Consider the following 25,219-nt stretch of genomic DNA (forward strand, 5'->3'; position numbering starts at 1 on the left):
AAAGCACTCCAGCTAATATACAACGAACTCCAGTAGCTGTGCACATGTAGAAATACTACTCCTTTTTGCAGTATATTGAGATTTATTAATATATAAAGCAACAAGATCATAATTTTGATGTGTCAAAAGTGTATTAAGTTGTATCAATGTAATCCTTTAAAATTGTGAAAGTGTGTGTGGGAGATGAATGAGTAGTGTATTCTGGTTTGTCCTCCGGATAGCATTTCTTTGGGAAGGGCTTTTCAGATTTTTTTTCTGAAAAGATCCTATATTTATTTGTTGCTAATTTACTTTTCTTCAATTCTTCAATGTCACTTCCAGTTAATTAGGGTTCCCACCCTTCTTCTCCATGACAGTATCTGTTTATTATGAGTGAATGTGATGTGCATGATCCTGTGATGTACATCACCCTGGGCTAATGTTCCCAGTAGGTCTCTAGAGCTAAACAAAATTGGCGCTGTTCAGAATCTGATTGAGAGACTTCCAAGGAAAAACCAGCGTGTTCTAGGAAGTAGCATATTTTAGTAGGAAGTCCTCTTGCTTCTGAGTCAGGCTTGATCTTATGTCCCAGCTTGGTGTCTGGAGGTGTTGCGCATGTCCACTGAAGGTAGGATAAGAAGTAATCTGCTTAATCAGTGGCACGGGAGATTTAGGATAAATATTAGGAAAAAACTTTAACTACAAGGATAAGTAAGCACTGGAACAGATTATCAAGGGAGGTTGTGGAATTCCTGCCTTTGGAAGTTTTTAAGAACAGGTTAGAATCACCTTTTGGGGATGGTCTAGATATACTTGGTTCTGCCTCAGTGCAGAGGGTAAACTAGATTAACTCTCAAGGTCCCTTCTAGCCTTTCATTTCTATGATTCTACAGTTATACGACACTAAATGTAATATGTGTGCATTTGAGAGAGAGCTTTGCAGTTCAAACATTAAAGAAGAACAATGAAAGCAGAGCATTACATGGAACTTAAAAATACTTCTGTTTCTGCTGCCTGCTCTGATCCTAACATTGACTATCCCGACAATACCCTTCCTTTCAAATTGCACAACTAACCACATTTCTTTTTCTTATCCGGTCTTGAACTTTCTTCAGTCCTTTCCCATACCCTACATCTTGATCTGATCTACCATGGCTACTTCATCTACTCCTTCAAGTTTCTCCAGAAAACTCTCACTTTGTGTGTCCTAGTCTTCCCTTGTTAATAAGTCATAAAAAAGTAACCCTGAAGAACATATGTGTAGTACCAACAAAAGCAACTGTATGTTCTTAATTATGTAATCCCTGTCCTTTCTCCTTCTATCTGGGTTCTATTCCCAGTTTCGCCACAAATATCTTCTGTGACCTTGGACAAGACATCTGTGCTTATCTTTCCTGTCTGTAAATTGGTGCTAATAGGTCGAAATTATCTCACAATGTAAAATAAATTTGTTTGCAAAATTCTTAGAAATATTTATATGCATTGTTCTAGGCAAGTGTAAAGTATGGCTATTTATTGCCCAGAATATACATTATAATGCATTTTATATAATGACCCTGCGGCCTTCATATAGGCTGTTTTTCAAAACCTGGAATCCAGGACCTTATCCCGTCGGCTGATTATATATAAAATCAGGCTATTGGATAATTCAGCTAGGGTCTGAATGAAGAGTGCACTCTGGCAGGGTGCATGCAGGAGTTATTCTTTCCAAATAGAAAACTAAAGATAATGGGGAGCAATGTGAATTTATAATATACCAAAGCCGGAGTCTAATATTATGCCATATATAGTGGCAGAACTGCTGCTGAATCTATTTCCCTGAGGTATTATTATTCATAGTATTCATAGATAGCTGAATCCTATAGTTTACCCAGAAACCAGACTTTGTACAAACCATTTCAGAGCAATAATAAGCAATCTTTTGCCTGCTACTGGCACCTATAAGAAAAGTGAGCACCAAACAAATACATTGTAGTAGGTCAAAATTATACAGAGCATGGAAGTTACATTTATTGAGTTTTATTTTGGATGTCAGGATTTTCATGTCTAATAACTAAAGGGTGCCAAACTCAGCTGGTGACCTAGGTTTAGACTGGATTTTGGATTTCTTTTTTAAACTTACTTTTTGGTGTAAAAGTACAGTTCCTTCATTACCGCAGTTTATTAAATTCATAAGAGTACTAATTAAGGCTGCCCTGCAATTTTTTTTCTTTATTGCTTGTAACTGGAAAAAACAAAAACACAAAAAACCTCCCCAAAAAACAAACAAACAAAAAACCTGTTTGTGAATCTTGTGTTTTTCCTATGTTAAGGATTTATTTGATCCAATTAGAAAATAGGTGACCAATAAGAAAAGAATTCAAACACTTTTATTTACCTTAAAAATTACTTCAGAGGAAATGGTGAGCTTCCATATTCTGAATTCAGTGTAACATCTTAGAATTAATAGTAACAACCAGTTCTACTACTCCCTGATTAGCTAATATTAAAAACAAATTTCACCTTCATGTAAGAGGACCAAAAGTAAACTACAGCATCCTAGAATTCAATTAATTTATAGTTTCCATTGTAAGTGTGTATTTAATACTGTGATCCTCAGTGCAGAAGTCAGTTACTGTTTTATGATTTTCATATCTACAGAAGCTTTTATCCAAGGCTTTCAAAGCACTTTACATATGTTTTAGCTAAGCAATTCTGTATCTGTGTGAGGTAGGTAAGGGATCACTTTATCCACTACAGAATATAGCCACTGCTGAGATGGCATGCAGCAACTGTCTTAGTTCTGAGCACTACTATTCAACATGTTTAGGAGGGGTGAAGAGGAATGCCACATCCAAATGAAACATTGGAGAAATTAGATACTCAGGAATATACTTGCCTAGTTTGGAATTTGGCCAGGACACCAGGTTCAGACTCCTACTTTTCTGAAGAGCGCCGTGAGGTTTGTAATGCTCCAGTGCTCAAGTTTACATCTCATCCAGACTTCATCTCCAGCAGAAACGACCCCTGGCTCTAGTTTGGGACTGTAGTTCAATACTGACTTAGTTGGAAAAGTGCCACCTTTTGAATTAGCACCACTTCCCTCAATACTGAGATGTGACCAAATGCAACTCTGTATTCACACCCTAATCACTATTGTAATAATTTTTATACAAAACATGCCTTGTGAGATATCGTTTGAAAACTAATAACTTTCTGGTCAATAATATCATGGTGACATGAATGTAACAACATTCATATGTAAAGTTATGAACATAAGATGAAGTTATGACTGAAATGTGTTTACCAGACTAGTCTGGGGAGTGGATATACCAGTTTTTCAAAGACAAAGGACGAGATGACATCTCTAGCCAGGTGTCATAAAAGTTGACTGGCATTCACTGGTCAAGTGGCCAATTTTGGGCACTGAAGTAGGGGCAGGAACAGATCAATTTGCATTTTAACAAACCACGATGTGGAACCTCTTTCACCACAAGATGCCATGTCTCCATCTTTACATCCGGAAGGACCTTTATCTAGGGGTAACCCTCAGGAAAATGCCTTTCAGAGGGTGATTGGACAATAAAAGGGAGGGGCAAAACCACCCCACATATTCTCTCTCTCTTTCATCTGAGAAGACAAAGGAACTAGTCTTTGGTCTTAAGGAGGCATTCTGAACTGAGAATTTGGTCAGCCCTGTTGTAAGGAATGTTTGATTAAAAATTTCACCTTGATCCAAGTCTAGTTTGTTTAAGTTTAGTTACTAGGAAGTGTTTTATCTTTATTTCTCTTGTAACCATTTCTAACTTTAATGCCTTATACTTGTACTCAATTAAAACCTATCTGCTTGTAACTACGGTAAATAAAACTTGGTTTATGCTTTAATCAAAACTAATCCAGGGTTGTCTTTAAACTGAATTGTTTGGTAACTCCAATTAAAGGAGCAAACTGTTGTACATTGACCCCTTATAGGGGCAACGGACCTAAAATATCTGAATTGCCCAGGAGAGGGCTGCAGAACACATGTTTTGGGGAAATTTGGGACTGGGAGTGTGGTGGGGTCACTCTGCAAGTAGTAACGGAGGCTGCTGGAAGCCAGAGTGTGACTGATGTGTGGCTGACAGGCTGCAGCTATACACAGACACTAAGGGTGTGACCTGAATGCTGGAGGGCTATTTGTGAGCAGCCCCATAGGCGCCGACTCCATGGGTACTCCGGGGCTGGAGCACCCATGGGGAAAAATGAGTGGGTGCTCTGCATCCACGGCAGCCAAGCTCCCTGCCCTGCCCCACCTCACCTCACCACCTCCTCCGCCTCCTTCCCTGAGTGCACCGTGTCCCTGCTCCTCCGCCTACCTCCCAGCCCTTGCTGCCACCAAACAGCTGTAGTAAGCTCTGGGTCGGGGGAGAAGAGGGAACGTGGTGCGCTCAGGAGAGGAGGTGGGGCCAGGGCGGGGATTTGGGGAAGGAGTCAGAATAGGGGCAGGGAGGGGGTGGAGTTGGCGCTGGGACTTTGGGGAACAGGAGTGGAGAGGGGGCGGGGCTGGGGTGGAGTCAGGGTGGGGTCAGGGGCAGAGGGGGTCGAGCACCCACCGGCGCCAGTAGAAGTCAGCGCCTATGAGCAGCCCATATGGGAGTGACAGCAGCAAAGTATTGTGAGGCTCATAAAGTTGCAGGGCAGGTGGTAACATAACCTGGTGTGGATTGCACCCCGGATTGTGATATTAGATATTCCTTGGAAGTCCCCCATTTTGGTACTGACTCAACCTCTTTGTACTTGGCTAATGAGATCTAGCTGGGACCAGGTAAAGGGTGACATGGATTCACCTATGGCATATAAAATAATTTTTTAGATAGAACTGGAAGGTAATTATAATTCCACATCTTGGATAATAGATTTGGCAATTCTCATCTCAATTTAATTTTTTTCTAGCTTTTTTTTCTTTAAATAAAATATAGTACATTTTATGGAGGGATTGCATTGTTGTTAACATCCAAAACACTAACTGCTTTCCTAACTTTTTGTCCCCAAAGCGTGGGAATCTGTTGTAATCTAGAAAAGGATTTTCTGATATTAGAGATGAAAGCTTGTGATATTAACATATTGCCCGGAAGTTAGCATTTAAGTTCATTCAGAATTGAAAATCATTAGCATAGTAATACTTTGACTCCTTTCATAACTAGGAGATTTTCGAACCAGTGAATATGTAGTTTACAGTATATTCTAATGGGCAGTAAAATCTGATTTATTTTAGTAGTCAAATTGATGTACACCTCTACCCCGATATAACGTAGTCCTCGGGAGCCAAAAAATCTTACTGCTTTATATCGAACTTGCTTTGATCCGCTGGAGCACGCAGCCCTGCCCCCGCCCCGGAGTGCTGCTTTACCGCGTTATATCCGAATTCGCGTTATATCAGGGTAGAGGTGTATTTTGTAACTTCACAAAGAGTTTCAGGAACACTTCCTCATCTTTTAGAAGAGGAAAAATGTTTAAAATGATATTATTAGGACATTTCCCACATTCCTCTTTCATCTGCAGTCTCCTGTTTATATTTATGACAGATTAAATTTGTCTAATTCATATGTGATATAAAGTAGAATTAATATTGAGCATGAATTGGAATCATAGCTTTAAAAGCAAACTGAGCATACTTAGGCAAATACCCATACAATAAAAATGATATATCATCATAATTAAGAGAACAAGAGGGTGTGTGTATAGGGTGTCAGAGTGAAGATAAATGAGAACAGAAATTGTTCATTCAGATTTGCTAATGCAATCTTGTCTATATTCAAAATGTCAATGTCCATGGTGTGAAACCCCCAGCAGAATACCTCATTTGGGTGGGTTTGGTATGGTGAGCCAGGCACTTCAAAGAATCCTGAAAAGAGAGTGTCAAGGTGGTGAGTTAGAGGGAGAACAGATATGGCTCTAGTACGCTGACTTGCCAAAGATGGATGTGCTTAATTGAAATGTAAAACATTGTATTTCTTTATTGAAGCTAATACAGGATGCTTTTGCTTAGTTTCGCTTGCAGAGATGCAGATTATATGGTATGCATACCTCCTTTGGTTTTTTTAATCTGATTTCTCTCTCTCTCTTCTTAATAAATCTTGTTTCTTATTTAGACAGTTTGAGTTAGCATGTTGAGGTAAAGTCCCTGAAAGGAAAGTAGCCATCTTAACTCTCATGAGAAGTGGTTAGAGGAGAATGGTGCCTATACTGGAGCCCTTGATTGAAACAGCTCTTTATGAGGTGTCACCCTCACATTTACCATGGTCCATAAGGGGGATCATGAGGAATGGCAAGAACACTTGTTCTTGTGAAAACTGCAGCAGCTGTTGACAATCCAACAGCTGGGTTTGTCTGGAATCAAGTGAGCCAATGACCTAGATAATTTTTGTATTTTGGACTATGTACCTGCATTTCTTCCAACAGAGTGTTCCTTCAGATTCTGGTCCATAAACCAGAACAGTTGTCTTTTACAACCCACTTCTTAACCATTCATTCAAAAGAAGGAATGAATCTCTCATACCTGCTAAGTGTAAATCTGAAAAATATAATGTAGTTGATTCATCTTTTGGAGCTCTAAAAAGTGTGTACGAGGGATGTAAATCTAAAGAAGTATTTTTTTTTACCAAGGGGATTTCAGAGTTTTCAGTTAGAGTATGGATCGAGTTGAGTTGCATACGATTTTTTTTCTGTGTACTTTCAATATTGATGATACATTACTTGCTAGTGTAAGTACATGGTAATGGCAAGACAAAGCTTTTGTAACTTCAGTGTGTATATCTTTGTCATCTATATTCATGCTATCTCATTAAGTGTTCATACACAATACATATATAGAAGCCTCATGAGGTTACAAGCAAAATAACTTCATTTTTCTCTGATACGCGTATGGTGAAACTGTGGAATATATTTCATAAAGCTCTTAGAAAGATAGTGAAAAAACAGTTCAGTTAAATACTCTCCCTCTCCCTTCTCTGATCATCCTTCATTCCATCCCCTCCACGATCCATCCTCTTCCCTTTTCTCTCTTCTTTTCCCTTCCTGTCTTCCATTCACTGTCAGGAAGGGCCGCCTCAGAAGAGCCATTTCAGCTCAACACGGCACGGTCAGAGACTAGTGGAACCAGCGGCTACAAAAGTGAGTGGACTTATTGAAGGACAGTTTTAAAAATGGAATGTTGTATCAGTGGAATGTGACAACTGTAGTGAAGATCTGATGTACACTTGATAGGAGCATTAATTATTACCCACCTGTGAGTAATATGGTCAGCACTGTTTCATAAAGATGAATTTGCATATTGAAGATATTCATTATGCATGTATAATGCTGCACCTCCTTCAAAAGTTGTGGGTGAGTTTTTTAGATGTACAGTGTATGTATAGAAAATTATAATTATATTTGCTACTTTTGCTATGTGTTCTGTTCAATGTCTGTATTTTTTCACATTTTGGAAGTGTATTCACAAATACATGACATACACTTAATTCTTCTCTCTCACAATATTAAAATGGAATATTTCTTATAATAATGCCACAATCAATTTGGGATGGGTGTCCTGGGATAACGTTGATTAGTCTCTTGAGCAAGCCCTGATACAAATGTGTAGAATTAAAGATACCGTTGGAGTATTAGTATTTATGCTGGCAGATTCAATAGCAATGTCAGATATACTGACAAGCTTATTCTGCCTTTCCTAGAAGATCATTTCAGTTAGAGGTATATAAAAATTAGGTCTGGTTCAAGAAATCTAATCAGCAGGATGTGGGAAACGATAGCTATTGTGGATATTAGTTTTATTTTCTAGATTAATGAAATGTACCACATTGCATATTTCAGATAATGTGCGTAATACTGCTACAATTTTTCCTACTTTTTTGCAAGAATCTAACAAAAATAAAGTCATAGCGGACTCCCTTTCTCCCCTCTGCCCCCAATCCGCTTAGTTTTCCCCTTTTCCCACAAGAATACTGTACATTTGAGAAAGGACATAAGGCTTGCCTTCTACCCTAAAGCTCAACAGTCTCAGATTCTGGTGGACCAGTGGGAGAACTGAATTTGAGTCATGGGCCAGCCACTGAGAACTGGTCAGCCAGTCCCAGACACCTAAAGTTAGGGACTGTTATCCTGAGTACCACAACTGACCTCAACAGTCATAGCAGGTTACTGGGAGAGAGGTAGTCACTTGTTAGCTAGGACCCAAGCCATTTCTTATTTTGTTACCTAGTTATTTTTGTATAGTGCTAAACATGGTGCATCCTCACAGAGAGGAAGATAAGTCCCTGCGTGCAGAGCTACATAGGTCGTACAGAGAAGGGCAGAGTGTTAGGGAAACAATGAAACTGAATATGTTAAGAGTAGGTTCCTGACATATTAGTACCAAAACCATTGTGTGAATTCTTGTTATACAGGTTAAGACAGGATCGAGGTAGAAGAAATAGGGTTCATAGATATCCTTGTGTTTTCAGGAAGGACTGAAAGGAGGAGAGAGTAGAGTCACATTATGCTGCATAGCACTGTGTGGAAGGAGGCTTGGAAATGAACCCAAAGGGGGAGTTACTCAGGAAAGTTGGACCTTGTTAGGGGGACAACAATAATTGATTCAAACAGAACAGTACATTGACGATGAGGACAAGGTCTAAGAGTTTAGTACTGATAAAGTTACAAGAAACCCAGTTAATGGATTTGAAGAGGTGCTAGATATGGTCAGAGCCTTGGGGCCAAGTAAATTATTTTTATGGAAGCACTGTAGATGAATTAAAGGTGAAGTAAAGTGGAAGTCAGAGGATGTGCATGAGAAGAGCTCCAGGAGTTGAGATGAGAGAGAATCACAGCTTGAACTAGGGTTATGGTAATGTAGACAAAAGGAATGAGTGGACTTTGGAGTATTAGAGGAAGAAGCGCTATAACTTGCGAAGAACTTTCTGTGAGGGGAGAAGAGTTGACAATTATACGAGGGCTGTGAATTGGAGAAATGTCAATCATTGAAATGTAGGGCTGGAAGGGACCTCAAGAGGTCATCTAATCCAGCCCCTGCACTGAAGCAAGTGTATCTGAATCCATGCGTGACAGGGTGTTTGTCTAAACTGTTCTTAAAAATCTCCAGGGACAGGGATTCCACACCCTCCCTTGGAAACCTATTCCAGTGCGTAAGTACCCGTATAGTTAGAAAATTTATCCTAGTACCTAATCTAAATCTCCCTGGCTGCAGATTAAGATAATTACTTCTTGTCCTACCCTCAGTGGCCATAGAGAACAATTGGTCACTTTATCCTAGCCCTTAACATATTAAAATACTTTTATCAGGTCCCCCCTTGGTCTTCTTTTCTCAAGACTAAACAAGCCCATTTTTTTAACCTTGCCTCATAGGTCAGGTTTTCTAAATGTTTTATAATTTTTGTTGCTCTTTTCTGCACTCTCTCCAGTTTGTCCACATCTTTCTTACATGTGGTGCCCAGAACTTCACAAAACACTCCAGCTGAGGCATCACCAATGCTGAGTAGAGCAGGACAGTTACTTTCTATGTCTTACATCAGACACTTCTATTAATGTGCTCCCAGATTGGTGTCATCAGCAAATTTTATAAGCATACTCTCCACTTTTTTTGTCATTAATGAAAATAATGAGTGGTACTGGACCCAGGACAGTCTCCTGTGGGATTCTACTATATATTCCCCACTACTGTTTTGATAACTATTCTTTTTGAGTACAGTCTTTCAATCAGTTCTGTACCCAACGTAGAGGAATGTTATTTAAATCACATTGTTGTAGTTTTCCTATGAGAATGTCATATGGGATGGTGTCAAAAGCCTTTTCCACCCACCACAGAGCACCTGCAGTGTCCCTGGGCCACCCCACCACTGCCCAGAGCACCCACGGCGTCCCCGGGCCGACCCCTTCTCCAGAGCACCCAGGACTTAGTCAGGGGGTATATAGAATCATATGACTGGAATGGACCTTGAGGTCATCTAGTCCAATCCCCTGCACTCATGGCAGGACTAAGTATTATCTAGACCATTCCTGACAGATGTTTGTCTAACCTGCTCTCAAAAATCTCCAATGATGGAGACTCCACAACCTCCCTAGGCGATTTATTCCAGTGCTTAACCACCCTGACAGTTAGGAAGCTTTTCCTAATGTCCAACCTAACCCTCCCTTTCTGCAATTTAAACCCATTGCTTCTTGTCCTATCCTCCGAGGCTCAGAAGAACAATTCTTCTCCCTCCTTCTTGTAACAACTTTTTATATACTTGAAAACTGTTATAATGTCCCCTCTCAGTCTTCTCTTTTCCAGACTAAACAAACCCAGTTTTTTTCAGTCTTTCCTCATAGGTTATGTTTTCTAGACCTTTAATCATTTTTGTTGCTCTTCTCTGGACTTTCTCCAGTTTATCCACATCTTTCCTGAAATGTGGCACCCAGAACTGGACACAATACTTCAGTTGAGGCCTAATCAGTGTGGATTTTCTGTTCTTGTTTTTTCCCCCTCATTGAGTAACAGGCTTACCCTGTCCTTGCTTCTAATGTATTTGTAGAATGTCCTTTATGTCTCTATCTAGTTTGAGCTCGTTTTGTACCTTGGCCTTTCTAATTTTGTCCCTACATACTAGTGTTGTTTGTTTATATTCATCCTTTGTAATTTGACCTAGTTTTCACTTTTTGTATGACTCTTGATTTTTAGATCATCGAAGATCTCCTGGTTAAGCCAGGGTGGTCTCTTGCCATACTTCTTATCTTTCCTACGTAGTGGGATTGTTTGCTTTTGTGCCTTTAATGTCTCTTTGCAAAACTGCCAACTGTTTGCTTCCCATGGGATCTTACCTACCAATTCCCTGAGTTTGCTAAAGTCTGCCTTCTTGAAATCCATTGTCTTTATTGTGCTGTTCTCCTACCATTCCTTAGAATCATGGACTCTACCATTTCATGATCACTTTCACCCAAGCTGCCTTCCACTTTCAAATTCTCAACCAGTTCTTCCCTATTTGTCAAAATCAAATCTGGAACTGTCTCTCTCTTGTTGCTTTTTCCACCTTCTGAAATAAAAAATTGTCTCCAATACATTCCAAGAACTTGTTGGATAATCTGTGCTTTGCTGTGTTATTTTCCCAATAGATGTCTGAGTAGTTGAAGTCCCCCATCACCACCAAGTCCTGTGCTTTGGATGATTTTGTTAGTTGTTTAAAAAAGGCCTCATCTATCTCTTCTGCCTGGATAGGTGGTCTGTAGTAGACTCCTATCGTGACATCGCCCTTGTATTTTTTACACCTTTTATCCTTACCCAGAGACTTTCAACAAGTCTGTCTCCTATTTCCATCTCAACCTCAGTCCAAGTCTATACATTTTTAGTATATAACGCAACACCTCCTCCCTTTCTTCCGTGTCTGTCCTTCCTGAGCAAGCTGTATCCTTCTATACCAATATTCCAGTCATGCGTATTATCCCACCAAGTTCTGTGATGCCAACTATGTCATAGTTATGTTTATTTACTAGCATTTTGAGTTCTTCCTGCTTAATGCCCATACTTCTCGCATTAGGATACAGACATCTAAGATACTGATTTGATTTCTCCCCTTCCCCCCGCAGTTCTGTCTTCTCTCCTTTATCCCTGCTATAACAGCCCATGCTCCCCCCACCAAATTCCAACCCTTCTCCCAGTTCTCCTTGTTTTTGACTTACCTGTGGGCTTTGGTCACCTGCCCCCTTTGAACCTAATTTAAAGCCCTCCTCACTAGGTTAGCTAGTCTGTATCCAAATGTGCTCTTCCCCTTCCTCGATAGTTGGACCCCATCTCTGCTTAGCAGTCAGTCTTCCTGGAACAGCATCCCGTGGTCAAGGAAGCTGAAGCCTTCCTGGTGACACCATCTTCGCAGCCAGGCATTCACCTGCAGGCCCTTACTCTTGACTGGAAGGATCGAAGAGAACACCACCTGTGCTCCTAACGCCTTCTGCCTTACTCTCAGAGTCCTGTACTCACTTCTGATCTGTTGAGGGTCATACCTGGCAGTTTCATTAGTTCCCACATGGATGAGTAGCATGGGGTAGTAGTCAGAGGGCCAGATGATCCTTTACAATCCCTCCATAACATCTCAGATATGGGACCCTGGCAGGCAGCATACCTCCCAGGATGCCATGTCAGGGCGGCAGATTGGTGCCTTCACCCTCCTCAAAAGAGGGACAAGTCATGGACAGGTCATGGGTCACACATTTTTGTTTACTGTTCGTGACCTGTCCATGACTTTTACTAAAAATATTTGTGACTAAAACGTAAACTTAATCATGTCTATTGCTTTTCCCATCCACTAAGCCAGGAACCCTATCTGCAAAGCATACTAGAGAGGCCAATAGTGACTAAGAAGAGAGTATTTAGGGAGAAAGCAGTGTTTTAGACAAGTTGCTCAAGTTTCTTATATATAGTATTAATAAAAATCGGTGCATTAGATATTACAGCATTTTAGAACTTTTTGCATATAACAGCACAAAAGAACCTAGGAGACAGGGTTTCATGCACAAAAATATAAAAATAAATAATGTGTTTGTTGTTACAGGTACAAAAATGTTGAGTGAAATGTTTTTTAATTTTTTAAAACACTGTTAATATAATTAAAAAAATTAAAGTAATTTTGATCCGTTTTCACCAAACTTGCTTATAGCATAACTGCACAGTGCCTAAAATTCGAAGCCAAACTAACTTGAAGTGTACTCAGAGACTTTGTTCACTGAAATTTCTCAGTAGATAGCAAATATGAGCAACACATGAACAAAGGTAAACCATGGTAAAGAAGAATATGCTGTAGGAATAATAATCTAAAGGACACAATGAAATAGTTATATGTGAAGCTGGCAAAGGCAACCATCAAATAAAAATCAATTCGATGTGGGAGCATGTGGGGTGAGGAGGTGGGAGGGGAGCGGGACAAGAGAAAGTGTTCAGAAGATTAGTTTCAAAATCTTGTGGTGTTTCAGTACATAATGGTAATAAAGGTTTATTCCAGATGAGCTGTCAGTATAAATTGGGAGCATTTGTAGGTAAGGTTCCTGAGGATTGCTCTGAAATTTTGTTAGCATGGAGAAAATATTGATAGTAGAGTGTGCTGAATAACACAAGCTCCAAACTTAATGTAGGGAGAGAATATTGCAACAAAGATACTGACTTTTTAAAAATCCTTTCTAATCCTAATTCCAACTGAATACTTTAACAGTTAGTTACAGTATGCAGTAATATCCACTGAAACCCTTTTATGATTTTCAGTAGTTTCTATGATTGGAAATAGACTCCCCTGCTGATGAAATCGGCCCTGGAGCTACGGTATCCACAAAGCATACGTTCTACTTTTCAAGCTAGTGAAAATCTTTTAGGATTGTGTTTTCATTTCTAGCTATCCCAAGAATAAGTGCTAGTAACTTTGAGATGTTAGACATATATTGTTCAATAATAAAAGAAACACTGTCGTCTGTAACCTATCATTTAAATCAGCTTCTGTACCAAATGACTGGAGGATAGCTAATATGATGCCAGTTTTTAAAAAGGGCTCCAGAAGTGATCCCGGCAATTACAGTAATCCTGACTTCAAAACCGGGCAAACTGGTTGAAACTGTTGTAAAGAACAAAATTGTCAGATACATAGGTGAACATAATTTATAGGGAAAGAGTCAACATGGTTTTTGTAAAGGGAAATCATGCCTCACCAATCTACTAGAATTCTTTGAGGGGGTCAACAAGCATGTGAACAAGGGGGATCCAGTGGATATAGTGTACTTAGATTTTCAGAAAGCCTTTGACAAGGTCCCTCACCAAAGGCTCGTAAGCAAAGTAAGCTATCATGGGATAAGAGGAAAGGTTCTCTCATGGATTGGTAACTGGTTAAAGTTAAAAGATAGGAAACAAAGGGTAGGAATAAATGGTCAATTTTCAGAATGAAAAGAGGTAAATAGTGGTGTTCCCCAGGGGTCTGTACTGGGACCAGTCCTATTCACCATATTCATAAATGATCTGGAAAAAAGGGTAAAAAGTGAGGTGGTAAAATTTGCAGATGATACAAAACTACTCAAGATATTTAGGTCCCAGGCAGACTTGTAGCTCTTTGCAAAGGAATTCTCAAAACTGGGTGACTGGGCAACAAAATGGCAGATGAAATTCAATGTTGATAAATACAAAGTAATGCACATTGGAAAACATAATCTGAACTATACATATAAAATGATGGGGTCTAAATTAGCTGTGACCACTCAAGAAAGAGATCTTGGAGCCATTGTGGATAGTTCTCTGAAAACATCCACTACATGTGCTGCGGCAGTCAAAAAAGTGAAAAGAATGTTGGGAATCATTAAGAAAGTGCTAGATAAGAAAGAAAATATCATATTGCCTCTTTATAAATCCTTGGTACGCCGACATCTTGAATACTGCGTGCAGATGTGGTCACTGCATCTCAAAAAAGATATATTTGACTTAGAAAAAAGGGCAACAAAAATTATTAGGGGTATGAAACGGCTGCCGTCTAAGGAGAGATTAATAGGACTGGGGATTTTCGGCTTGGAAAAGAGACGACTAAGGGGGGATATGATAGAGGTCTATAAAATCATGACTGATGTGGAGAAAGTAAATAAGGAAGTGTTATTTACTCCTTCTCCTAACACAAGAACTAGGGGCCACCAAATGAAATTAATAGGCAGCAGGTTTAAAACAAACAAAAGGAAGTATTTTTTCACACAACGCACAGTCAACCTATGGAACTCCTTGCCAGAGGATGCTGTGAGGGCCAAGACTATAACGGGGTTCAAAAAAGAACTAGATATATTCATGGAGGATAGGTGCATCAATGGCTATTAGCCAGGATGGGCAGGGATGATGTCCCTAGTCTGTTTGCCAGAAGCTGGGAATGGCCGACAGGGATGGATCACTTGATGATTACCTGTTCTGTTCATTCCCTCTGGGGCTCCTGGCATTGGCCACTGTTGGAAGACAGGATACTGGGATAGATGGACCCAGCATGGTCATTCTTATGTTCTAATATCACCAGCAGTTGGGACCTGAACTGAGATCCTAAGGTCTTAGGTGAAAAATGGTAAAGCTAAGGCTGCAGATATGTAAATTACTAATGTGATCAGACTTTAATACTGAGAGCGGCTAGACTGTCTGGTTGGTAAGCTAGTACTATGGTAGACCCATCTTAAATACATTACGGACATGCGTTCTTAAACTTGCATTGTTCACCTGTTTCTAGATGGCTATTTAGATATGCTGGACCTGAGTCAGAAAGCATTACAATATCTTGCCCTTTCTGGACATAGCTGTCTTAGACATACCTTTTTTATAGGGTGGCATATAAAGAAGCACCACTGATTGTCACTTTTGTCTAGTGCTTTTCCTCACTAAGTTCTTACACTCCTAAGAAGGATACAGCAGAAGAGGCTGTGTGGGTTATAGCGAATCACAAACTAAATATGAGTCAACAGTATAATACTATTGCAAAAAAAAAAGAACATCATTCTGAGATGTATTAGCAATAGTGTTGTAAGCAAGACATTACAAGTAATTATTCACTCTACCTCAGCTGGAGTATCGTGTCCCGGTATTCGGGAAAGATGTGGACAAATGGGAGAAAGTCTAGAGGAGAGCAACAAAAAAGATTAAAGCTCTAGAAAACATGACATATGAGAAAAGACTGAAAAAATTGGGTTTGTTTAGTCTGGAGAAGAGAAGATTGAGGGGGGACCTGATAGCAGTCGTCAACTATGTAAAAGGTTGTTATTAAGAGGAAGGTGATAAATTGTTCTCCTTATCCACTGAGGACAGTACAGAAAGTAATGGGCTTAAATTGCAGCAAGGGAGATTTAGGTTAGATATTAGGGGAAACTTCCTAACGGTAAGGATAGTGAAGCACTGGAACAAATTACCTAGGGAGGTTGTGGAATCTCTGTCATGGAGGTTTTTAAGAACAAGTTAGACAAACTATCAGGGATGGTCTAGATAATACTTAGTCCTTCCTCAGTGTGGGGAACTGGGCTAGATGAGCTATCAAGGTCCCTTCCAGTCCTACATTTCTATGATTCGATTTTCATAGTTTAAGTTGTAACACACTTTCTATTGTAAACTCAATTTGTTTGTGCATACATGCACATACCCTTCATAACTGAGACAGAAATGAACCAGTCCTCCAAAACGTTGAGTGGTCTCCTGTCAGAAGAGAAGTATAAGGCAGGTTTGATGTAACAAGATCATCATGAGTATTCAAAATTCATGACATTCTAAATTCAAAGATTTTTCACTTGAATATTTTTCTAATCTCTCTTTAAAATCCTATGTCAGTAGGATCTTGTACTGAAAGGAGGCATTTTTTCAGAAAAATTTATAATTTATTAGAAACTTTCTTTTCTGGGAAGTCTCAGTGAAGTCTCCATGATTGATTATGAATTCTGAAGCTCTGGCACAAGAGCCAGAGGAGAGTTGGTGCAGCAAGATGCTGAGGGAGGAATAGTGGACCCTGTAGGCTGCCAGATGCAGAAATTATAATATCCGGGAGGTCAGATGCACATACTTGAATTTTTATAAGCCCTGCACAGACTCCACATCATATTAATAATTCACTAATATATACGTACATACATTCCATCTTTGAACCAATGATTTACAACATTGTGTCAGAGCATTTTATTAATCCAAAAAGATATCCTAAGGAAGTTCTCACCATCCAAAAGTTGACATTATGTCTGAAGTGGGTCTTGTGTCAACTTGGACACTTGGCTTGTGCCAGAGACCCCAATGTCATTTAGTGACGCCACAGAGATGGCAACATGGGCTTTGACATCCTTGGATGGGCAAAGGACTAATGTTTATGATGTGCAGTTCTGCCTGTTAATGGGAAGAATCCTTTCAATGAACCTTTGTAGTTCAAAAAAAATGTTTTAAATAAGAACCAGGATATTCAGAGCTAAGGTTACATTTAACCTGGTGAGTAAAATCAGCAGAAAGAAGATAGAGGTCGGCAGGAGTGGGGATTTGCTATATCTTCATCATCACTACAGAAAACATCCACTGTTGCTGGGGAGCTGATAAACATGGCTGCTAGCATCCTGTGTCCTGCCCCTGGAGCAGCCCAGCTGTATGTGCAACAAGTGAAGTAGAAGCCACTTGCTCACCCAGGTGTGGGTTAGGCAGTGGTATGGCATCTAGTTTCCATCCACCAGCAAGTGTGGCAAATGAGAAGGGGGTAGGGTGAAAAAAGAATAGATATGGGTGAGAGAGGACCTGAGCTGCAATGTTTCCACATGCTTGGCAGTGGAGAGTGAGAAAACTGTTACCGGGAACTTGCACAGCTATGTTTTAATGTGAAGTGTATGATGCATTTGGAAATGCCCATATGAGTTTGTCCTTATGTGTTCCTCCATCATCCCCTCCCTAATGCAAAAAGCCCAGTAAAACCAGGCATTTATCTGAAAGTTGATGGAAGTTTTTTTTTTCTAAACCTAAAGCACTGAAAAACTATACTAGTGCTCCTACGTTTGTTCAGCTGCACAGTTGTAAAAGCAGCTGGGATTTTATGTCTTGCATGAATTTTTCTGAGTGTACTATAGTGCTCTTAAATTGTAAGGATGAGAATATGTGTTTGAGTTTGGTAGTAGCTGGAATCTATGTGAGATTGGTGTTTTCAGACATTTCTCAGTCAATGTATTTACTCTGCTCTACCAGTCATGCAGTGATATGGTACATTGCCAATGGGTGAAATAGACTGTGCAACAGGAGGTCAGAATGGAGCATGGATTTTCTAACACAGCGTGTTAGATGAAATGATTTTGTGTACTTTGAAGTGGAAAATTCAATCAGAATTTTCCACACTTTTTAGTTAAAGAAACATGGCTATTTATTGATAAAAGTCAGACTGAGAAAATATAGAATGCAACATAGTAGGCATCAAATCTAACTAATATTATTCCTGGTCATAGTAATTTATTTTCTCCTGCATTTTCTTGAGAGGTCTTTTAAAAAACAAAAAGACAAAATGGCTATAAAGTGTCTAGAGTACACATCAGGATATACTGTATTCATGTTGGTGTTGAAATGCTACTTTTTTATGGGGCTATCCTTTAGAGTAGGAGAGGCTTTCATATTTTATTAATATCGGTAGCCACTGTTCAAGTAACCAGCACTTAATTGTACTCATAAAGTAGTAGAGTTTGGATAGCATAGGATGCTATCAACTGTGAACTTAGGATGGAGTATGAAGTTAGTTAGTAATGTAACTACTGGTCAATTGAGAAATGGTTTATAGATACAATTCTCAATTATTTTATTAATAACATTCAATTTCATTAAATATTTCAGTATTAATTTATTCCATGGGTATGAAATGGATACTTGCCCTCTAAAGTGTGCTTAGACTAGGTTTAAAATACCCATGTATCTAACATGGAATAAATTTTATTAAAAGAAAAGGCAGTTTTTAAAGTTTGCACACTTGTACTAAGTAAATGTTGCCCTCAGTCTTGGAATGGGGGTGTTTTGGCTTCCTACTGCCAAATACCAGCACACCAGGACTCGCTGAAACCACAGGTTTGAATCCTACCAGGGTCAACCTTGTATCCTTCCAAGGTAGTGGTTGTACTTTGTTTCCTACATTTTTAGAGACTACTAATTCCAGCAGTATTCTTCTTTTAAAGGGTAGAGCATATCTATGGCCGGCAGGGGATTCAGGGGGCCTGGGCCAAAGCGGGGGAGCTGCGGCGCTTGTGCTCCCCCGGCAGCGGTCCGGGTCTTCGGCGGCACTTCGGCGGCGGGGGGCCCTTCAGTTGCTCCGCGTCTTCGGCAGCACCGAAGGGCCCCCCGCCGCCGAAGACCCGGACAGCCACCGGGCCAGTGCTCGTGGGGCCCCTGTGGGGCCTGGGGCAAATTGCCCCACTTGCCCTTCCTCCCCCCCGGGCGGCCCTGATGGCCGGTAGCGTTTTTAAATTGCTGCTGCTGTCTGAACAGTTAAGAGCTTGTGGCACTCTTTAGCCAATGTTAGATTTCAATCTAAAGAAGTATTTGGTCTGGCTATAGAACATGACCTGCTCTTCTCTTCAGCTTCTGTGCATTTGCTCCCATGACTTTAACTATGAAAAATCCATTTTTAGGGACATCTTTTAAGCAATACAATTCATAACAGGTAAATTCAGTGCTCCTTCTGTTGCTGAATCTTACAACAAACCTTGCCACTGGAGAGACGTGAGACAACATATAGTGTATCTACTGCTAGACCAGACCTTTTCTCCTTGTGCAAAGCATCATTCCAAAATACAGTATTCTCTTGCTCCATAGGGATTAGTATTTTCAAACATTAAGAAACTTTGTAAACATATGGTAGGCAAAGTAAACCAAATCTAAAGGCTACCTCTTTACGTAATGTGATTAGTCTATTACAAATTTTAATATTGCCACAGTATCTTGTTAATCTATGGTAGAACACTTATTGACTGTTTATATCAGTTCCATGTTATATGTGATAGAACCATTGATTTTTTTCATTCTATATTGTGTTTTTTATATATGTTGTCTTTAAAGTGTCCTTCCCCCATCCAGTTAATTTGCCTGTAAATTGATGATAAATGTCAAGGTTTAAGCAGACTTCTGGGTATTCCATCACAGCACATTTCAATACCCCTGGAGTTGATCTACCAATAAATTTCTGCCCTAAAAGAGGCTGTCAGCAGTCACTATAGCAAAAGAACTGTGGGGAGGTTAGCTTAAAAAACAAAAATGAATTGTATTGTCAAGTGCCTGACATCAACCTAGATAACCCAAGTGGCTTCTTCAGGTTAAATCTGAGTTTAAGTGTCTCTTTCCTACTGAAATCTGTAGTAGACACCTATTCACGTATATTGAAGTTGATTCACTGTTTGCATTGTTTTCTTAGCATTAGGCGAGAGGGGAAAGTTGAAACATAACGTAATATCTTTTATAAATTCAAGGGCCCAGTTTAGATGTATAAATGCCCTGGTACCAGGGCTGGACTTACCATGAGGCGAACTGAGGCGACTGCTTCAGGTGTCAGACTGTGGGGTGGTGCCACTAGGACCCAGAGTGTAGAAAATTGTGTCTGCTGCTGGTGCATATGTATTCTCTCTACTCTAGATGCACAGAGATGGTGAAGTGCTGTGTTGGGGGAAGGAGGGCACAGGAGACATAACAGGCAGGCAGGAGAAAAGGTGAGAGGGAATAACAGAAAGCAGCAGGAGCTGCAGGGAGAGAGAGGAGGAGGAGCCTCTTATGTACCTCTCTAGCACCCCCAGGAGCCTGGACTGATTAACACCAGCTTCTCAGGGAGCTTCCTCTTTCCTGCTGCTTCCCTGAACCCACTTGAGGAGAACAGGCAGTCAGCTGAAGTAGTAGGAGCCAGTTATGCCCTTAAGATGCTGATATCTTCCCTCACTCAGGCCCTGCTACCAGCCTGCTTATTTGTCCCCTTCAATTGAATGTTGAGAGCCACTATAGCTGGCACAGAACAGCAGCTATGAGTGAAAGAAGAAAACGCCCCTCTGGGGCAGCATTCAGAAAAAGAAAGCAAAGGAAGCTATTCTATCTAAGCAGGAAGGAGCTCTCCTGAGATACATAGACACAAATGTTCACGGTGAGCCTTCCGGCCCCAGCGAGGATGTGAGTGGTGAGGAGATGCCTGATCTTCCAGTTAGAGTGCAGGTGACCTGGAAGCTACTGCAGCATCCATATCTTCATCTCAAATGGATGTAACCATGCACATTCCTGAAGAAAAGTGTAGATCAGAGAAGAGTGTGGTGGAGGCGCAAGAAACAGCTGCTTCTGAGTTTAGTTCCTTAAGTTTAGATGATCCAGGACTGTGGATCCATTTGAGCAGTAGCCTGACGGACTTCCTCGTACTGCATGGGCCACAGCAAGTGAAAAGCTTCATGCTCCCCAAAGACAATGAAAATAGAAGTTTCCATCCAACACATTACTGGCGTGAAATCCCCAATGGTGACGAAGTGGAGAGGCCATGGCTTATGTACTCAAAAACCGAGAATGCTGCATACTGTTTTTGTTGCAGACTCTTCCAGTCTAATGCTCCAGCCACATTGGGTTCTACAGGAACAAAGGACTAGAAAAATCTGGCTAGAAATCTGGCATGCCATGAGAAGGCAGTAAATCACCAAAGAGCATTCTATAGGTGGAAAGAGCTTGAGATGAGACTTAGGGTATGTCTACACTACGAGAGTAGTTCGATTTTGCTTAAATCGAATTAGTGGAACCAATATTGCAAAGTCGAACGTGTGTATCCACACTAAGAACAGTAATTCGACTCTGTGAGTCCACACTAACGGGGCAAGCGTCGACATTGGAAGCGGTGCACTGTGGGCAGCTATCCCACAGTTCCCGCAGTCCCCGCTGCCCATTGGAATTCTGGGTCAAGCCCGCAATGCCTGCTGGGGAAAAAAATGTGTCGAGGGTGGTTTTGGGTAACTGCCGTCATTCAACCGTCACTCCCGCCCTCCCTCCCTGAAATTGCTGACGGGCAATCAGTTCGCGCACTTTTCTGGTGAGTGACAGCGCGGACGCCACAGCACTGCGAGCATGGAGCCCGCTGCGACCATCGCTGCAGTTATGGCCGTTGTCAACACCTCGCACCTTATCATCCACCTTTTTCGGAGGCAGATGCTGAGAAATCGGGCGAGGAGGCTACGGCAGCGTGGTGAGGACATTAAGTCTGAGAGTGGCACAGACCTCTCGCAAAGCACGGGACCCCGCGCCGTGGATATCATGGTGGCAATGGGTCATGTTGATGCTGTGGAACGGCGATTCTGGGCCTGGGAAACAAGCACGGACTGGTGGGACCGCATAGTGCTGCAGGTCTGGGATGAATCACAGTGGCTGCGAAACTTTCGCATGCGTAAGAGAACTTTCCTGGAACTTTGTGAGTTGCTGTCCCCTGCCCTGAAGCGCAAGGACACCCGGATGCGAGCAGCCCTGACTGTCCAGAAGCGAGTGGCCATAGCCCTCTGGAAGCTTGCAACGCCAGACAGCTACCGGTCAGTCGCGAACCACTTTGGTGTGGGCAAATCTACCGTGGGGGTTGCTGTGATGCAAGTAGCCAACGGAATCGTTGAGCTACTGCTCTCAAAGGTAGTGACCCTGGGAAACGTGCAGGTCATCATAGATGGCTTTGCAGCGATGGGATTCCCAAACTGCGGTGGGGCTATAGATGGAACTCACATCCCTATCCTGGGACCGGAGCACCAGGTCAGCCAGTACATTAACAGAAAGGGCTACTTTTCAATGGTGCTGGAAGCACTGGTGGACCATAGGGGACGTTTTACCAACATCAACTTCGGATGGCCGGGCAAGATTCATGACGCTCGTGTTTTCAGGAACTCTGGTCTGTTTAGACGGCTGCAGGAAGGTATTTACTTCCCGGACCACAAAATAACTGTTGGGGATGTGGAGATGCCTATAGTGATCCTCGGGGACCCAGCCTACCCGCTAATGCCCTGGCTCATGAAGCCCTATACAGGCGCCCTGGACAGTGAAAAAGAACTCTTCAACTACCGGCTGAGCAAGTGCAGAATGGTGGTGGAGTGTGCTTTTGGACGTCTCAAGGGGAGATGGAGAAGCTTACTGACTCGCTCTGATCTCAGTGAAACCAATATCCCCATTGTTATTGCAGCTTGCTGTGTGCCCCACAATCTCTGTGAGAGCAAGGGGGAGACGTTTATGGCGGGGTGGGAGGTTGAGGCACATCGCCTGGCTGCTGATTACGCCCAGCCAGACAGCCGGGCGATTAGAAGAGCCCAGTGGGACGCGCTGTGCATCCGGGAGGCTTTGAAAGCTAGGTTCCACAGTGTGCAGGGTAACCTGTGACTATTAAGTTTGTTTAAAGAGAAGCTGAACCTGCCCCCGTTTCTTTACCCAGTTAATGTTGACTATCCTCTCCAGTTACATACCCCGTTCACCCCGTTTCCCCCCTTCCAACACACCTTTAAAAATAATATAAATGGAACTTTGTTCATTAACACTGTTTTCTTTATTAAGGGTTTCATGGTAAAGGGTTGAAACTGGGACGCAGACTGTGGTGGGGAGCGGGTGTAGTGATGGAAAGGATGCTTCTAAACTCGAGGAATGACAGGCTCCTGCTCCTAGAGCGGTCCACAGTGATGGACTGGTTGTTTCAACGGAGCCCGCCACCCCTCCTTTTCGGGACTCTGTGTGTGGGGGCTATGTGACTTTGTGGCGGGGGAGGACAGTTACAGATCCCCTGCTGCGTGGCTCTGTCATCCAGGCTAAGGACCGCTGCATAAGATCTGTAACCGCCCTCCCCCGCCACAAACTCACATAGCCCCCCCACACAGAACATGAAAACCACCTCCCAGACTGACCAGGGTGCCTAGTGACTGCAATGTGTGTGTGACCTGCTGCTGAACCTGCCCCCGTGTCTGTACCCTGGTAAAGGTGACTGTCCTCTCCAATTACCAATCCTCTTTCCCCCCTTCAAACACACTTTCCTGTAAAAGAACCTGACGGAAACAGTAATTAAAAGAAATGTATTTTTTATTAACTACACAGGTAGAGGATGACACTGGGACGGGGGCTTGGGTGAGGTGCTTTTGGAGTGAAAGAAAGGACTTATCAAAACTTTGGGAATGAGAGCCGTCTGGTACTTGAGCAGTCTGCAGGGGTGGAGTGACTGTTTTCACAGCCCCTGCTGCCCCTCCTTCTTGGGACTTTGGGTGAGGGGGGGATGGGACTTTGTGGCAGGGGAGGGCGGTTAGAGAGAGACTGCAGCGGGGCTCTGTCCTCCTGCCTCCGGTCCTGCAGAACATCTACAAGGCGCCGGAGTGTGTCCGTTTGCTCCCTCATTAGTTCAAGCAGCGTTTGATTCGCCTGCTATTCTTCCTGCCGCCACCTCTCCTCCCGTTCGCTGTGTGATCGCTGGTATTGCGACATGTTCTCCCTCCACTGGGTCTGCTGTGCCGCCTCGGCTCGGGAGCAGCCCATAAATTCGGAGAACATCTCGTCCCATGTCCTTCTCTTTCAGCGCCTAATCTGCGCTAGCCTCTGGGAGGGGGATGCCGGGGTAGGTCGGGAGACACTCGCAGCTGTGGGATGGGAAAAAGGGAGTGAATTCCTCACAAAGATACATTTTTGTGAACAATGAACATAGTCTTTCTCTGTGAACAAGACCATGCACAGCACCTATCACATGCGCACTCAGGACAAGGTCGAATTTTCGGCCTTCCCGTTCAGTGCCTGGGGGCTTGGAGTACAGATCACACAAGCGGGGCAGGACAGCGGAATTCGGGTAGCAGGCGGACATGGTTAGCCATAGACTTTTGGCTGCTGAAAGCTTAATTTATAGCAGTGCCCTCCTTTCATGTTCAAAGCAATGCCCCTAGCGTTGGCCAGTTCCTGCTGCCGGCAATCCGGCCAGCATGAACTCTGCCCCTGTCCCACCCCCCTTGTGGCTGTCCCCGGGAAAGATCCCTGTATGCTGCCCCTGTCCCGCCTCCACCGCGTGGCTGTAAACCGCCGGTTACAGTTATGTAAAGGAACAGGCAATCAGTCCCAATACTAACATTCCCCTAATTTAAAGCAGGTCACCATGAGTGATATCACTCTGATGAGGATTTCGGACACTGAGAAAGACCGCATGCTGCGTGAATGCCAGCAGAAACCAGGGCCGTATGCAGCCATGCTGTGCAAGGCACTGATCCCAGAGTACTTGCTGCTAGCCTGGCGCGGAAAAGTTTCCTACCATGGAGGACGCAATAAGGCCGCTCTCCCCAGGAACCTGATGCAAAGGCTTTCAAATTACCTCCAGGAGAGCTTCGTGGAGATGTCCCAGGAGGATTTCAGCTCTATCCCCGGACATATTGACATAATTTTCCAGTAGCTGCACTGGCAAGGACTAAAAAGTAGAGCGCCTAGGGCAAACTAATCATGAAAAACTGGACATTTTGAGATACTTTTGCAGTAGTTGCACTGGCAAGGACTAAAAAGTTAAGTGCCTAGGGCAAAGTAATCATGAAAAACCCATTGTTAATATTCCATTCCTGTTCTGTTCAAAATAAATGTTTACATGTTTAAAACACTTACCGACTGATCCTTCCCCTGATTCAGGGTCACGGTTAACGCCTTGGGAGGGTTGGTAGGGGTTCTCCGTGAGGGTGATGAAGAGATCCTGGCTGTCGGGGAAATCAGCGTTGTAAGCGCTGTCGACTGCCTCATCCTCCTCATCTCCTTCCTCATCTTCCCTGTCCGCGAACATCTCCG

The 25,219-nt window shown here is 42.3% G+C and overlaps 1 protein-coding gene across 1 annotated transcript in view; it reads left to right on the forward strand.

Moving 5' to 3' along the window:
* The window catches only part of MAST4 (microtubule associated serine/threonine kinase family member 4), a 325,784-nt gene that overhangs the window by 84,708 nt on the left and 215,857 nt on the right, over positions 1-25,219 (forward strand). Inside the window, exon 3 of the mRNA XM_024209370.2 lies at positions 7,036-7,110. Coding sequence (XP_024065138.2) covers positions 7,036-7,110 — 75 coding nt within the window. The remainder of the gene's footprint in view (positions 1-7,035; positions 7,111-25,219) is intronic.

Source organism: Terrapene carolina, unplaced genomic scaffold, assembly GCF_002925995.2.
Source record: "Terrapene carolina triunguis isolate 2854851 unplaced genomic scaffold, T_m_triunguis-2.0 Scaffold69, whole genome shotgun sequence".
Lineage (NCBI taxonomy): Eukaryota > Metazoa > Chordata > Testudines > Emydidae > Terrapene > Terrapene triunguis.